We start from the raw sequence: 17,697 nt of genomic DNA on the forward strand, positions 1-17,697 counted from the left end.
AGTGATCATCTTTTAAAAATCAAAAACCATTTTGTATCAATAAATCTTTCCAGATCTTTCTAGTAGGTAATCTTTCTTATCTGTGATTTTTCAGCATCTTCCTATCCTATTACAAATATTAAAAATATTTTAAAAATTTATGATTCAAATATTAAGGCATTTGCCCAATTAAGTCTTTCAATATTTCTACTATTCTCAGTAATTCAAAAGGACTGCAGATAAAGGTTCTACAGTAACTTTTGTAAGTTCTTTTAGAACCTATTTTTGGCCTTAGGAGTTTGATATTCATTCCTTGCTTTCCAATACATAATGTATAAATTGAAAGTGTCTTGCACCCCAAAGATAACCACTATTATCAGTTCATTTGTATAAACATTTATAGTTTTTAATCTATAAATGTAAATAAATAATTTTTTTATCAAGAAGGAGCCACACATCCTGTTCTGCCACTGGATTTTTTTTTAAGATTTCCATTATTTATTTATTTGTTTATTTACTTATTTTTTTTTAAAAAAAATTTAACTTTTAGAGCAACTTGCATTCTCAGCAAAATTGAGCTGAAGGTACAGGAATTTCCAGTAAACCCCCTGCCCCAACACATGAACAGCCTGCCCTTTATCAGTTTCAACATCCCTCACCAAGATGCTCCACTTGTTTCAATTGACGTTGACATAATATTGTCACCTAAAGCATAGTTTACATTTAAGTTCATTCTTGGTTTATTATAATCTGTGGGTTTGGACAAATTTATTATGAGATGTATCCACCATAATAGTATCCGAAAACATAATTTTACTTCCCTAAAAATTCTATAGAAGGTAGTCATTTCAGATTGACTTGTTTAATTTAGCAATATACATATAAGTTTCCTACATATTTTTTCATGGTTTGATAGCTCATTTCTTTTTAGAGCTGAGTAGTATTCCTCTGTCAACTGTGTTTTTAGACTATTGATTTTGTGTGTGTGTGTGTGTGTGTGTGTGTGTGTGTGTGTGTGTGGTGCTGGGGATTGAGCCCAGGGCCTCCTCCATGCTTCCACAAGCTCTACCACCAAGCTACATCCTCAATACTTTCTTTTGCATTTTGAATAGTAACAATCCTAATAGGTGATATTTCGTTGTGATTTTGATTTGCATTTTCTTAATAACTTGTGACTTTGAGCATTCTTTTGTATATCTATTGGCCATATTTATGTGTTTTTTTGGAGAAGTGTCTCTCAAGTCCTTTGTACATTTGTAATTGGATTGTTTTTTGCTGTTGAAATTCCTGTATAAATTTCAAGCTGTATAAGATGTATAAATTCCTTATATATTTTAGACATTAACCCCTTATCTGATATATAGTTTACAAATATTTTCTCCCATTTTGTAGGTTGTCCTCGATTTTATTAGTTTCCTTTGCTTTAGATAGTTGGTAAAATCAGTTCCGGGGTCCATACAGTTCACATATTGCTTATAAGTCCCTTGATCCTCTTTTAACCTATTTGTTCTATTCATTTTCTTTTCTTTTTTTAAATTTTTTTTAGTTGTAGATGGACATGATACATTTATTTTGTTTATTTTTATGTGGTGCCACGGATTAAACCCAGTGCCTCATGTATGCTAGGCAAATACTCTACCACTGAGCCACAACCCCGGCCCCTGTTCCATTCATTTTCTTCCTTTAGTTGATTTATTAAGAAATGGGGGGGGGGTCTGGGGATGTAGCTCAGTTGTAGAGTGTTTGCTTAGTGTGCACAAGGCCCTGGGTATAATTTCTAGCACCACAAAAAAAGAGAAAGTGGTGGGGGGAGTGGAATCATTTATATCACAGAACCCCATGGGGTCATTTAGGACATTCCTGTGGGAGTTAGATCTAGAGTTTGACCAGATTTAGTGTCTGTCTTTTAACTAGGATACTTCATTGGTGATAGTATGTACTCCTTTTTCATTATATCACTTGGCTCATAATGTTTGGTTCTTACAGCAATATAAGTGCCAGTATACATGATTAGGCCAAAGACAATTTGCAGTGACTCATGCCACACTGTATACTTAAGAGTCACTCTTCTCCTTGATCCTTGATATTTTGTTATCACATCATATTTACAATGTCTGGTAAATATTTGGAACTTCCTTTCTATTTGGAGCTATATAGATGTCATGACTACATCTGACCCCCTATAGTCAGATATATGGCTATATTTGACCACTATCTCATCCTAAGGCCTAAATCACTTAAACACTTTTACAGGCATAGAAAAATGTGAAGGTCGATCTTAAGATTATCTCCTTATAAGAACTATGCCATAGGATGATATATGCTCATTGAAGAAAGTTTAAAACTGAAAATTATCTTATGGAATATATCATCAGATATCTCACAAGAAAATGGTCTCATATGAAAATAACAATGAAAGTTCCAATAAAGTGTCACTTATTCAGTTGACTGTGGTGGCGCATGCTGTAATTCCAGCAATTTGGGAGGGTGAGGCAGGAGGATTAAAAGTTCAAGACTAGCTTTAGCAATTTATCCAGGCCCGAGGCAACTCAGTGAGACCCTATCTCAAAATAAAAGATAAAAGGGGCTGGGAATGTGGCTCAGCATTAAGAACCCCTAGATTCAACCCTGGTACTCCCCCCCATAAAAAACCCCCAAATGTCACCATTCAGATGTTAATAATTCAGAAAATATGCACTGGTACTAGTGGCAAAAATTTTTATCATTTATGAATTTAAGGTGATCAAAACAGGTGCTGGTTAACCTTAGACATGGCAGTAAAGCATATATTAAAACATGAATGTACACATTAAAGTCTACATTACTCCCTTGCTAATTAATCTGTGTAGATGCAATCTATAGCAGCCCACAGAACAAAGTAATGAATTTACAGACATATTCACTCAGCAGGAACCCAAAGTTGGATTTCCTATATTGGGTTTGGTGTTATTCTCATCTCAACATGAGATAAAACACCGAGAATTAGTAAGTCTTGCCTCTAGATGTTCCCATTCCATTCTTCTAATATGGTTTTGAATATGAGCACCATACATTAAGGTAATCTTTTTTGTAATCGTGGTTTGTTGGGGTTGGCAAATCGTTATTCCTCTATTTCCTAGTATTCTTAAAAATGATTCAAAGTCTGTCCTTCTAGACCACTTCTTAATAATTAGTTACACTTTGTCTATCTAGACTCTAGTATTTTCCAAACAGAAGTTATTGTATTTAATGCTTTTTTTTCCCATGCTAGGGGTGGAACCCAGGGCTTCACATGTACCAAGCAAATATTCTACCATTGAGCCACACCCCCAGACTGTGTTTAATATAGAGGAACCATGAAAAAAAGCACTGTGCTTGAATAAGTTCTTGAGTTAAAGGTTTCTTCCTGTTCTCTAATACCCTTGAGTTCTTTATAGCATTTCAGAGGTTGGGAAAGAGGGTTGTTCTGATGATAATATTACCAAAACTAGCATATTTTTGATAATTTAAATAAGACCTTATAGTAGATTGTCTTACATCAGGACAGCATAAATTGCTCTATATTTTTTTCTTTTTTTTAAAATTTGTTTTAATTAGTTAGACATGACAGTACAATGATCTTGACATATCATACATTTGAATCAGATGGGATATAATTTCTCATTTTTCTGAGTGTACAGGTTGCAGAATTACATTGGTCATGCAGTCAAGTATATACCCAAAGCATCTTTCTCTATATTACAGTGTTTCTAATTCATCTATGTTCTAGAAAAAGGAAAAAAAATGAATTTACTGCTTCAGGTTTTTCTCTCCATGTGTCACTAAGTGCCTTGTGCTTGTATAGCAAAGAGAATATTTTTTACATCCTACTAACAGTAGATTTTTTTGTAGTGAACATTTTTTTGTATTTTTATTTATGCCTCATAAAAATATAACAATGCTCAGTTGTATACCTTGAATCTTCAGTTAGAAGAGAATAATAAAGTTAATTCAGTGGCAAAATAAATAAATAGATAAATAAATAAGGCCTTATAAATGAATTCTACTACACAGATTCAGGACTATGTTTGCATTTGTGTTTATAACCAAAATGGTTTTGCATGATCCTCCAAATTATACTATTGATACTTTGATATGTTGGTAGGCATGTCTGGCTGCTGTTAATTTGCAATGCCCTGTATTAGAATAACATGTGTTTTACTGGAGAGAAGAAAGGAAAGGGAGTTGTTTAATGGGCAGGGAGTTTCAGTTTTGCATCGTGAAAACTTTTGGGGATTGGATAAATTACAGTATAATACATTTAACACTGCTGAATTATATACTTAGAAATGGTTAATATTTTATTTTATGTTATATATTTTTACCACAAAATTGCCTAAATATTACTACACAAATAAATATCCGGTAATTATGAAAAATAAAACCCAGAAAACATAGACAAGTAAAACAGAAAATAAAAAATCACCTGCAATCCAACCAGTGAAGGTGAAATTTTTGTTGCATAAACACATGATTACATATTTCTTCACACTGGGTATGCTATTTTATAAACTGATTTTAAAAATAGTTTATTCTATTTTTAATCATGTTTTAGGTTCTATGTTCTTCATAAAAAATGCAGAGGAGTACATATTTCACATGTCTATAAACTCTGAGAACTTCAAACAGAAGTAAAGCTGCACTCTTAGGGATGTGTGTCCCTCTATTGATGCTGCCCCTTGTGGGCCATGTGTGTCCTCAGGAGAGTGAGAATAGATTGTACTCTTGATGTGCTGGCTGGCTCTGCTGGAATCTTACTGTGGTTTATTTTGTATATGGCCAGGATACAGAGGCCCTCTGGCAACTTTGAGAACTGGTGAGTCTATCTGTCACATGTCTGTCTACTAGAATGAGGTAAGCATGCATCCAGGCAGGGTTAACTATTAAGTTGTTGGGATGAAAGGTCAGGATACCTGCCTTTATTTGGAAGATCGGGACATCAGAATGGGAAATAACACATTGCCACTTCTCATCTGCCTTCTCTGAGGAAAATAAGAAACAAGAATAGTCAGTGAGAAGTTTTCACTCCAGAAGTACTCCAGGGATCATGGTGGAAAACTTCTGCAACTCTACTTTTTGGGTGAGAAATCACATTTTTCCTGTTTACTTTCTTAAACTTAGAACAAGTGATACATTATGTGAGAGTGGCCACCAAAAAGAACCAGAAAAGTCATAAGTGCAGTTGATCTAAAACTCAGATTTTTTTAAAAGCCTGATATTCATAATATCTCTAGAAGATATATCATTTAGGAAAGGTAATACGATTTATTCTTTTTAACAAATGCTTATTGTGTCCCAGACTCGTTTTTTGTTTTTTTTTGGACAAGTTAACTGCAGAGAAATAGAGAAAAAAATTCCAATTTCTTCAGCATTAGGAATGGGATTGTTGTTTACTTTGTGGGGTAGATGTCAGATCAGACAAGGCACGCAGCGGCCAAAGGAGGCAGATTTAAAAGGGCCGCTGAACAGGCTTTATTGAGATATCACTCCCGGGCAGAACTCGATCAGACCCACAGAGGGGACAGGGGAAGAGTCTGAGGAGAAACCGCGTGGAAGCCCGACCGGACTGGACTTTTGTGGGGCTTACAGCAGGAAGGGAAGGGCTTGGGACAGGAAAAGGTGTCTCTAGGGTCTCTTGCCCCCTTGGAGTTGGTCAGGGGAGTTGGCTGAACTCCAGGATTGGCCGGGGGTCCTGCTGATTGACAGGCGTTAGTCAGGAAATCTGGCTGATTGACAGGCATTTCCACCGGCATCTGATTGATGTTCTTTTCCGGCGTGGACTTTGTTCTAAGTTGCCACTAAGTCGCCACCAAGTCGCTGCCACCGACCTAACAGTAGAGGGTCCTCAATTGAGTCTTGTTGAGATATGTTAGTGATGAAATGATAATATGATGAAATGGCAACTAGTAGTATGGACTAGAAACTGAGACCAGGGATGCAAATTTGGGCATTATGAGAACTGTGATAACTTATGAACCATTAGAATTGGACAATCTTGTTTTTAGAGATGGGAAGAAAGAAATAGCACTGATGGAGAGGTCAGGTATTTAGGGAATGAACAAGCATAGTTTCCATCATGGAACCACAGAAAGCAGAGAGTTTTCAAACAGAGAATGATCAACAGTACCAAATGGCTTAGTATAACAGAAAATGAGAAAGGACCTTGGACCTAGTGATTTTGTCATCTGACCTGGAGTCAATTAGGGTGACTGATATAGTTTAAATATCTTAGAGGAATCTTCAGAATTCTGAAGGTGGATAACATTGCATAGAGATCAGAGGAGCAGGAATGAGATAGTAAAGCACATGAGCAGCTCTTCATATGGTAGGAATAAGCTGGGCCCCAAAGCCCTCAAGGCCAGGATACCATTGGAAGGTGGGGCTTAATAGGCCCCACTATCTTGACAAGCCATCTCTTGAAAATTCTAAGAATTATCTGCCAAATCATCTTATCAAGGCACTTCAATCTTTTCTTCAAAGAGTCTACCAATAGTCATATGAAAAAAATTTAGAAAAATATTTACAGGAAGAGACTCAGATATAAGACCTGATGTTGCACCTCCACCCCACAAGATACTTTATTACAGAATGCAGAGACTAGTACAAAAGTTGCTGGCAAAGTGAGTTTCTGTCCAATAGTGCCATTGTCCTTCCTGTGCTGAAATTGGCCAGGAATGCTTGGTTTTGATATAAGCCTCTGAGCTATTGTAAATCAAATGTCAGTATGACTAAGCATTCTGCCTATCTGATGTCTGCATGTTTGACTATTTGTCAGTGAGTTCAACTAGGGCTAGAAACTAAATAAGAAAACTCTTTTATACCCAGGGATCTATTCTCCCCTTTGGATTAAGGAATAGTCCCTCTTCTTCCTATAATTTGTCAAATGTTGTGTTGAGTTTTACTCAGAATAGCTATTATAGAAATTCAAAAGAAAATAGGCTTTTAGAGTTTGGGTTGACTAGAAAACTCAGTAAATGTCATTAAATGGTGAATTTGTATCAATCAGGATAAACTGGAAAATACAAGATAGTTAAAGGGGAAAGCTGAATATGAATATGGGGTTGAAATAAAATTGTTTGGAAGCAAGTGTTTGCGGGGAAGGGCTTGTCTTCAAAAGTGCATGTATCCAATAACCTTCCCTTTTGGTCCTCCCCAGAATTCCTCATTCCTGGAAAGACCGGAGGCAGACCTGCCGCTATGTTTTGAACAAACTGTTCTGGTGTGGATTCCTTTGGGTTTCCTTTGGCTCCTGGCCCCATGGCAACTTCTCCATGTATATAAATCTAGGACCAAGAGATCTCCTATAACCAAATTCTACCTTGCTAAGCAGGTACAGTAACCCACTATTTTCAACTCTAATTCCTTGGTACAGAATAGAAACATCTTCTAAGGGTCCTCTTCCCTATCTTCAGTAAGATTTTCCAGGTGCTGCTGTCTCAGGTACAGCCATCCTCTGAGTGTAACCTATGTCTCACTGGCCCCTTGTCATATTTCTTAGTCAAAGTAGCTTTAATTTATGCATAAACTTAGTGATTCTTCATTCTTATGGGTATTAGGCTCCCTAAAAACAAACAACAAGTAGTGAGTGGGACAATCAAATTGTTATTCTCCTTTTGGTACTTGAGAAGTGAACACTAGATCATCTGTCTTTAAGCTGTTCTAATAAATCAGGAGACTGCAATTCAGTTTCACCTACCATGAGGTGAGAATGAACCACAGGCTATGACTTCTGTACCATACAGGCAATCCAACCATCACTCATTCACAAAACTTGGATTTGAAATAGGTTTTCTATTTTCCCAGAGTATTCCATGAGTCAGGATGATCATTCACAGTGGAAAGAGGAAGGCTTAGTGTGCCTGGTAACAAGCCTGAGTAGGGAAATAATGCAAAAGATAGGAGCTATGCTAGGGAGTCCAGGACTAAGTCAGGAAGGGATCTTACAGAGCTAAGGCCTTCAATTAAAGTTGTGAAGTTACTTCATAAAATCTCCCATCTGCTTCCTTTTGTTAGTTTTTTTTTCTACCTGTATTAATCTTTAAACAGTTTTTTAGAAGGGCAAATTAGATTCTGTTGTTCTATGAGCATACGTAGACCTTCAGTAACCGGGAACTTGAAAGGGAGGTGGGATTCACATTAAAACCAGGGTGGGCTGATAGTGGGGTTTTTGTCAGTCTCTGTCTATGAGAGCTTGGTGTAGGATCACTGTCTCCCTCGTTGGCCCAAGTACAGAACCCAGAATATATTGAACATTCAGGTTGAATTCAAAACTTGTTGAAAGTTGATATTAAATGCACCCTGGGAGCAGGAGCTGAGTCAGGACTGTGTTAAAACTCTAAACATTCTGAACATTAAAAAACATGCCTCAGCACCCTTGGAAATAGTCAGAACTTACGATTACAGTCAATCAATTGAGTGGTTTTCTATCATTTTTCTGGAGCTTTCAAGAAGAGGCTGGGTAATGAGCAAACCTGTACCTCACCTTAATAAAATTTATTAGTTCATTTTTAAAGAATACCTTTTTAAAGAATACATACCATACAATTCTCACATTTAAATAATTCCATTTTTTAAGAATGTTCACAGATATACACAAGTATCACCACAGTCAATTTTAGAACATTTTCAGTCCTTCAAAAAGAAATCCATTAGCCCTTATCTCCTCCTCCCACTTAGCCTTAAGCAACCACTAATCTACTTTGTATCTCTAAAGATTTCTTCATTCTAAATATTTCATATGAATGGTCTATTATAATTGACTTCTTTCACTCAGCAGATGTCATCAAAGTTCACCCTTTTTACTGTAGCATGTATCAATACTTTATTTCTTTTATGGCTGAAAATTATTCCATTTTATATACCCCATTGTTTAAGCACAAATTTCTACAGAGAAAATAAAAAGCAATGTCTTAACCTTTTTTTTTTCTAGTTATAATAACCCACCCTAACTCACAGTCTCAGGAAATCCATTTATAATTAATGTTTTAATTTTCATCCTCTACTCTGAGTGTGACAAGCATACATTAGTTCATTCTTAAAATGTTCAAAATGATTGATTTTGCCTCTGAAATAATTTGAAGTGTAGTTCTTCGTAAAGTAAATTCTTCTATGAGAACTTTTTCCTAGACTCAGTCTTCAACTTGGGTCCCTTCCCCCCTTTTTTGTTCTTCTCAGCTTCCTCTCCTACCTGCCTTTGGTTGTTTTTTTTTTCCCCCTCTTTGACTCTCCTGAATTGATATTGCAGTTGTTTGGTCATTAGTGTGTTGTTTATCTCAACTAGAATTAGTCATCTTGCTTGACCTACCAGTAAGTGACTCTCCCAGTTGGTTTGCTTAAAGGTACATCCTAAGTATAGGACCCAGAACACAATAGGTAATTGAATGTAAAAATGAATAATGGCAGCTGTGGAAATTCTGAGGTCAAGAGCAAGATGTGCAGCAAAAATGGACTTTATGTTGAGCCAGTGAGATCTAAGAATCATCTTCAAGTATTTGCAGAAGCATTACATAGAAGGTTGTCTAACTTGTTCTGAAAAGTTTCGGAAAGCAGGACCAAGATAAATAAGAGGGGTTTGTTCCAGGGAAGTAGATTTTGACTAAATATCCTAAAGCTTTTCCTTGTCTTTTCCTTTTTGGTACCAGGGATTGAACCCAGAGATGCTTAACCACATTCCCAGCTCTTTTTTGGGAGGTGGGGAGAACACTGGGGATTGAACTCAGAGGCACTTACCACTGAGCCACATTCTCAGCCCTATTTTGTATTTTATTTAGAGACAGGGTCTCACTGAGTTGCTTAGTGCCTTTGCTTTTGCTGAGGCTGATTTTGAACTTTCCATCCTCCTGCCTCAGCTTCCCAAACTGCTGGGATTATAAGCATGTGACACTGCGCCCGGCTCCCAAAACTTTTTCTGATAAAAATAATTTATAATAGAATGGGCAGCTGAGGGATATAGTCCCTGAAAATATTAAAGCTGAAGTTACACATTGTCTGCTAGGGAAGTGGTGAAGATACTCTCCGTAATGAGTAGAAGATTCAACCAGAGTGATTTTTCATTCATAAAACACTGGGAAAAAGACTACCTTGCAGAGATGGAGAGATACCAAATATGGCAAACAATACTCCCTTCTTTTTAGATACCAATAGAATTGTATCTCCTTAGAAAATTGAGTTTAGAAATCAGGCATGGTAGCACGCAACTGTAATCCCATCTACTTGGGAGCCTGAATCAGGAGGATCAAAATTTTGAGGCTAGCATGGGCAACTTAGTTTGTCCCTGTCTCAAAAATAAAAAGGGTTGGGCATGTAGCTCAGTGGTAGAGCACTTGCCTAGTGTGGGTGAGGCCTTGGGTTCAGTCCACAGTGCTGAAAGGAAAAAAACAAAAAGTTGAGTTTAGTAACTCTTTAGTTGAAGCTCCTCTAATAAATCAGAGATCAAGGGCAAAGAGTAGTAAGAACTTGGCAAATCATTAAACAACCATAATATTTCTTGTTCCTAATCAATACAATTGTGCATATGTTTCTGATAATGAAAATAATGGGTGGTTGTTATAGAAAATTTGGAAATAGGAAGAAAATTAAATCCATTGATAATTGTATCACTCTGCTATACTCCTACTAAGGTGTGAAGGTGTTTCCTTTCATTCTCTTAACAAACAAACAAAACAACACTAGCAAAAGTCTCTTCCTTACCCCCTTCCCTGACTTCTCAGTCTCATTCTCCAGAGGCCATTTTAGTTATTTTTAGTGATTACCTCTATATCTCCAAATTATGTGTTTATTCCTATATTTTTGATCTCCCAAGTTAAAAATAAAAAGATCTATTTCTGCCGTCTCTGAAAGGTAAGAACGAAAAATTTGGCTTCCCTTTCCTCTCTTCCTCTTTTTTTTTTCTTTTCAACCTTTTTATTTTGAATTTTGTTCAGTTCTTCTGTTTGTTATCTTTATACATAAAAATACTGTTATTAGTTTTAAATTCTACATCTCAGTGCCTCTTTGTCTAACATAAGAGAATTAGTGTCCTCAAATTTCTTGGATCCCAGGCTGGGATTGTGGCTCAGTGGTAGAACGCTTCCCTAGCATGCAAGAGGCACTGGGTTTGATCCTCAGCACCACATAAATATAAAATAAAGATATTGTGTCCACGTAAAACTAAAAAATAAATTTTTTAAAAAAAAATTTCTTGGATCCCTTTTATAGGAGAATATTTTCAAATAAAATTTTCAGAAAGAGTGACAATAAATTAAGTCTCTAAGTCCTTACTTTCTAGATGCTAGTTTTAATTTTTTTTGTTTTCACTAAGAGCATATTGCTACAATGTTCCCCAACATCCTCTGTTACTGAATTAGAATTCTCATTCCTGTTTTCCTCAATAGAAGCTTTTATGCACTTTATTCTTCATGTCTTAAAATTTCATGAGCATCTGTCTTCATGGTTTTTTTTTTTTTTTCCACTCAGTAAACCTGAAACCTGAAGACCTATTTTTTCTTTCCCTTCTTTTCTTTCTTTTCTTTTTTTTTTTTTCCTGGAGGATATTGCCCAGTCTGGTCTTGAACTCACAATACTCCTGTCATAGCCTCCTGAATTATAGGGGAAATGTAGGGCAGAGCCACCTTGCCTAGCCTTGTCTTATCTCTGAGAAATGTTCATATTTTACTCCTTTCATTTCTTCTCCTTTTGAAATTCTGTTTCTCTAGAAACTTCTTTTAGCTAGATGTTGAGTTCTCTGAATTGATCTTCCTCCTCAATTGTACCCCTGCCCAACTTTTTTCCTTTTCCCCTTCAGATTTCCTCAATATTTTCTTCCAGTTATCCTAAAGAACATTTTTATAGCAATTATGAATAAACAAGAATTGTTAACTATACTGGTGCAGTGACCTGTAATCCTAGAGACTTGGGAGGCTGACATGGGGATCACAAGTTCAAGGTCAGCCTCAGCAATTTAGGGAGACCCTAAACAATTTACCAAGATCCTATCACAAAATTAAAAATAAAAAGGGCGGGGAATGTAGCTCAGTGGCAAAGCACCCTTTGATTTAATCCCCAGTGCCTAAAAAAATTAACTTCTGAATATACCTTAAAAAAAAACACCTCTTTCTGGTTGCAGTGTCTTCTCAAATTGTAGGAGGAAAAAAATAAAATCTCTCTTAGAATATTAATTTAAAAATATATTAAATTCTCTTCTGTTCACTTATCATGTTTGTTTTATCCCAGAATCGATTGTTCTATTTGATCATTTTGGCTGTCTTTGCTAGTACTGGGTTTTTCTAAACTTCCTGGAAATTTAGTTCTGTATGTGTTTTAATAAAAAAGGCCAAGTTATTTAACACAGATGTTCAGAGTGAGTTCCTCTGTCATTATCCAAGTTGGGGGTACCCTGCTTACTCTTCTCCATTTATATTCTCGTTACTATTATGAATTTATTTCCTGGGTACTATTTCACTATCATTTTAATTAGATGAGAAGGGTTGAGAGATAAATAAATGTACTAAATGAGTCATTTTGAGCTGGTAGCTTTCCCCAGATTAGTGATCTAAGAGAAAACAAGGAGAAAGAAGCCCACTGCTTTTTATGGTCTAAGTCTTAAAAGTCATACTTCCACCATTTGCTATCATTAGAAATAGTCACTGAGTCCAGCCCACTCTAAAGGGAAGGGGAACTGAGCTCTACATTGTGAAGAGAGGAGTATGAAAAATTTGTGGACATATTTTAAAGTCATCACCCTCAGAATTACTCAGAAACGTTCATCATGGCAAGCTTTGAACTTTATTTCATTTTTTTAACTTAAACTATATGAATTCATTTACTTCAGAAATATTTATTGTGTTATCTATACCACTATAAATATGTCACTACATACCATTTTTTTTTCCTCTATCCATTACTGGAAATCATTTCGGTATTAAGAGTCTTACAAAGAATGACATGCTCTTATGTTAAGCAAAATAAGCCAGACTCAGAAAATTAAGGTTCTTATGTTTTCTCTCATATGTGGAAGTTAGAGAGAAAAATGGGGAGAAGGGGGGGGGGCGGGTATCTCATAAAAATAGAAGGGAAACCAGTAGAATAGAGGAAGGGGTTGGTGAAGGGAGGAGGAGTGTGAAAGAAGAGGCACTGAGGAATGAAATCTGCAGAATTGTGTAATATACATGTATGAATATGTAGGAGTGAATCCTGTTATTAGGTATTGCACCAATTAAAAAAAGAAGAAATCTAAAAAGAAGAAGAATGACCTGCTCCTAACAATGTTTTTTTTTTTTCCCTTCTCAGGTGCTTGTTGGGTTTCTTCTTATTTTAGCAGCCATAGAGTTGGCCCTTGTACTCACAGAAGACTCTGGAGAAGCCACAATCCCTCCTGTTAGATATACCAATCCAATCCTCTACCTGTGCACATGGGTAAGACCCATCGCCACTTCCACCCTGTTTAATCTTCTCTCTATCCATAAACATCTATATATGACGTATATTCTTTGGGGAGGAAATTAAGGCCAATTTTATCTATCTTTTTCAAGGACTTATAGTGAAGCACAGATTGGTTGTAATAGGGTAAAACAAACTTTAATTTTTCCTCTTCTTTTCAACACTAATTTATAGAGCTTTCTTCAACCTTATGCCTTCATATCTTGCTATCTAAGTGTCACAGATGATGTCTAAGTTTCTTGATGTGAAAGAATTTTTAAATGTTGTAAATGTTATTTTAAATTAATTGGTCACTAATCACTAAGTCTAGAGCTATTGTGTAAATTTGATATCAGAAACATATCTCTCCTGCAGGTATGTCTTTAGGGGGTCTGTACAGTGTTTAAAAATAATTGAATTAGTTGCTTTCATTTTAAAAGAGGAGGATGACACATCATTATTTGTATTTGCAAGCTTTCTTGAAAAATCAAAATGTCTGATTAACCATGGACCTGCATTCCCACAGGGCAGCAGTCCGCTGAGACTGAAAAGCAGTTGCCTCCTTTAGACTGTGCTTGGCACAGCCTCCTGCTTCTCTTACCTGGCCTTTACTCAGAAATATGATCTTCTAGGCCTCTCCAGGCATTTTTATTGGCTATCACTGTTATAGAACAAGCAAAGAAGGGTCTAGACACTAGTGTACTGAAGCTCACACAAACTGAGCTGATTGTGTGTATCTCTTTTTAAACCTGCATTTAGTGATATTATGTTGGAATTTGGAATATACCATAGTGGGAGTATTTACACCATGAAAATTTTCAAATACTATAAATCCTGGCACTTTTTTCCTCAAAAATTCCGATTTACTAACAAATAGCACCAGGTCTATGGTACCAATATATCTAAGTCAAATGATGATACAAGGCAAGGATTTAGGTTTTTAAAAATGTCAAGATCATTGTATTGTCATGAGCAACTAATAAAAAAAATTACTTGTTCAATCCAATATCAGAAAATCAAGACACAGACAACTTGTACCTATTTATCAGAATTTGCCTGCTTGACTTGACTGCTACCTGATATTCATTTCCTTTGCTCTTTAAAAGGTTATTAAACCTCCACTAAAATGCAGATAGTGACCTTCTGCTTTTCTGGCTTACTTCCCACCCAAGTGTGGTGAATAGAGATTAGGCTCTAGAAAGGAATTGGTATTAGGGAGGAAACAATTTGGCATTTGTGTGCTGTCTGCCTGGCCAGACTAGGTTCACCACTCCCCCTTTTCCCCATGTTTTCTGACATCCTTCTCCTTTCCTGCCCTTGGTTAATGACATTATTCTTCACAATGTTATGTGAATCTCTCTAGCTCCTGGTTTTGCTGATCCAAGACAGCAGGCAATGGTGTATACAGAAGAACTCTTGGTTCCTGTCCCTATTCTGGATTCTCTCAATACTCTGTGGCACTTTCCAATTTCAGACTCTGATTCGGGCACTCCTGCAGGTAAGGGGAAAAGAGAGGGTGACATGAAGAGGTACTCCTGGGTGACTTCTGAGTCAGAGTAAGTGACATCAAGAAGTTTGACTCCAAGACAGAATTGTATTATGGAGATATGATAACAGGCTTTAACTATAGCTTTGATATTTTATGGGCTAGTTAGTCTTAATGTGGAGAAAAGGCTCATTTTCTTCTTCTTTTTTTTTCTTTTTAACCCCACAGGATAGGAATTCCAATCTGGCCTATTCCTGCCTGTTCTTCATCTCATATGGATTCCAGATCTTGATCCTGATCCTTTATACATTTTCAGAAAAAAGTGACTCATCAAATGTGAGACTCTAAATATTCCCATTTCATATATTCTTTAATTGGAGGATATCTTAACAAATAACACTTTAAGATACCTAGGTATCATAGAGATTCCATGAGCCCAGAATAAGATACTGGTTGAGCATCCCTAGTCTGAAAATCTGAAATCAATAAATGTTCCCAATCTGAAAAATTCAGAAAGTCTGTGTAATATTGTACAACCTGAAAATCTTCAAAATCAGAAATATTCCTGATCCCAAGCGTTTTGGATAAGGGATGCTCAACTTATAATATAGAATATTTTATACCTAAGGAAATAGGGATGAACATATTGAAATACTGACTTTTATATTCACCCATCAATCTTTGACATAGGCAATTAATTCATACATCTATGACAGAAAATCTGATTACCATCCCATTAGTAGTTATCTTAGGATCTCCAAATTAGCATATTGACAAACTGACTTTAGCATTATATCTAGTTTCTAGCATATCATACCTAGAAAAATCAACTTCTGATTGTGGAGTCCCATAAGTTCCTTTTTCCAATTGATTTACTTTTAAATTTTTTGTATCTTTCAGAATCCATCATCCACGGCTTCATTTCTGAGTAGCATTACCTTTAGTTGGTATGACAGGTAGGAAATGCCTGGAGTATGGGTTTTCTATGTTTCTACCCCTTCACTTTTCTGAAAGTGAAGGAAAGCTTAATTTAGAAAATCAAAAACAAAACAAAACATAACAAAAAAACCCACAAATAAACAAAAACTCCTCCTGTGGTCTCCATTTATTTTCTACTTAGAGTCATAGGGTGTTAAAATTTATAGGTCATATGGCTGGGGATGTAGCTCAGTGTTAGAGCACTTGCCTGGCCTGCATGAGGCCCTAGGTTCCATCCCCAGCAACAACAATGACAAAAAAAAGTAAGATTTACAGGTCAGTTTGATTCAGCCCCATTTATTAGGCAGATTAGCATGCTGAAGAGAGAGTGGGAGGGAATGCTCTTGGTAGCCTGGGAGTTCCACAGGAAAAGAGAAAAAAGCAGGACAGGAAAGGGGAAAGTTGGAGGCAGGCAGCATGGCACAGGTTTGGAGGGTAAGGGATGAAATTGCTGGCCTGGCTGTCAGAGGATCTGGAACAAGTATCCCTGGCCTTTGTGGTTCCATGGACCCTTTTGGCAGACTGGTGGAGCCCATGAATCCCTTTTCAGATAATATTTTAAATGCATAAGGTAAAAGACACAGGAATACAAAAGAAATAAACTACATCGAAGTATAGTTATCAAAATATTTTAAAAGCAAATTTGTGACATTTTAATACATGTGCTTTTAAATCAATACATTAAATAACAAGATCTAGTGGTGGGTCTAATAATGACCTTAATGTTAAAGTAGTGATGAATATAAATTAGTCATGAAAACATTTTTGATGTCTCCTAGTGACAAAGCACTGTGTTATACTCTTATTAGAAGGAAAAGCTGGATTTCAGTTAGAAGCTATTACAAAGAAAGATGTAATTTATTTTCTACCATGTTCTCAAAACCCACTTTGGGGAGCCCTGAGCTAGAGAGATAGTGTAGAGGCAGCCATGAGGCCCACTCTACTTTCTAAGGGCATTATGGAATCCCCTGAAGGAGATGCCAGAGTGCAGAGACACAGCCAGTATTAGAGGAGGAAGGGGTCAGAAGCAGAGGAAGGTGATGGATTGGGGATCTTAACAAAGTAAGGCCAATTTTTTTCCTCTTGTCTTGCTGTCTTTGAACACATTCTATTATCCCTGCACATTCCCTTTTCTGTTCTCCCTACTCCTGTGTCAATTTCAAATATCCAAGAGATGGGGATAGTGGAGCAGTGGAGAAGTCCCATTCTTTACCCCTATATCCCAGATCTGGCAAGCAGGTTTCAATAGAAGCAGCAGAGAGGCCACCTGTGATGCAGCCTATGGGGTCTCAGCCTTTGGGTCACTCTTGTTCCAGCATAGTTCTGAAAGGTTACAAGAAACCTTTGACACTTGAAGATGTCTGGGATATTGATGAAGGACTTAAAGTCAAGACAGTAGAGAGCAGATTTGAAATATTCATGGCAAAAGAGCTGCAGAAAGCCAGGCGGGCCTTCCAGAAACGGCAGCAGAAGAAATCCCAGCGGAACTCTGGAGCCACATTGCATGACTTGAACAAGAACCAGAGTCAAAGCCAAGATGTCCTTGTCCTGGTAACTTTCCCATAAGTGTCTGTGTGAGTGTACTGTATGTTTCAGGCAAGAAGCGGTGTCATGGTGGTTATTGTCCTATGTTTTTCAGTACTTCATACTTTTAAGTGTATTTTATATTATTGGTAGTATTCACAATACCAGTAACGATAGATACATAGAGGTATAATGTACTATTCTCTCTCCTTCTGAGTATGTGTAAAAAGGTCCACTAATTTTTTCCCCTAAATAATATCTTAGCCTTACAATATTTGTATCTTGATATAGGAGTTATCATTAGCAGCTAATAAGAA

General features: G+C 36.6%; 1 protein-coding gene across 3 annotated transcripts in view; it reads left to right on the forward strand.

Annotated features, from left to right (window-relative positions):
* The first annotated feature begins 4,872 nt into the window (after window positions 1-4,872).
* ABCC2 (ATP binding cassette subfamily C member 2) overlaps window positions 4,873-17,697 on the forward strand; it is a 50,257-nt gene continuing 37,432 nt past the window's right edge. For all 3 annotated transcript variants that reach the window (XM_081267695.1, XM_081267696.1, XM_081267697.1), the window contains exons 1-7: window positions 4,873-5,077; window positions 7,154-7,327; window positions 13,264-13,389; window positions 14,756-14,890; window positions 15,107-15,214; window positions 15,779-15,834; window positions 17,173-17,407. In XM_081267695.1, coding sequence (XP_081123821.1) covers window positions 5,045-5,077; window positions 7,154-7,327; window positions 13,264-13,389; window positions 14,756-14,890; window positions 15,107-15,214; window positions 15,779-15,834; window positions 17,173-17,407 — 867 coding nt within the window. In that variant the 5' untranslated portion in view covers window positions 4,873-5,044. The remainder of the gene's footprint in view (window positions 5,078-7,153; window positions 7,328-13,263; window positions 13,390-14,755; window positions 14,891-15,106; window positions 15,215-15,778; window positions 15,835-17,172; window positions 17,408-17,697) is intronic.

The sequence above is a fragment of the Spermophilus citellus genome (assembly GCF_964194105.1).
Source record: "Spermophilus citellus genome assembly, chromosome: 15".
Lineage (NCBI taxonomy): Eukaryota > Metazoa > Chordata > Mammalia > Rodentia > Sciuridae > Spermophilus > Spermophilus citellus.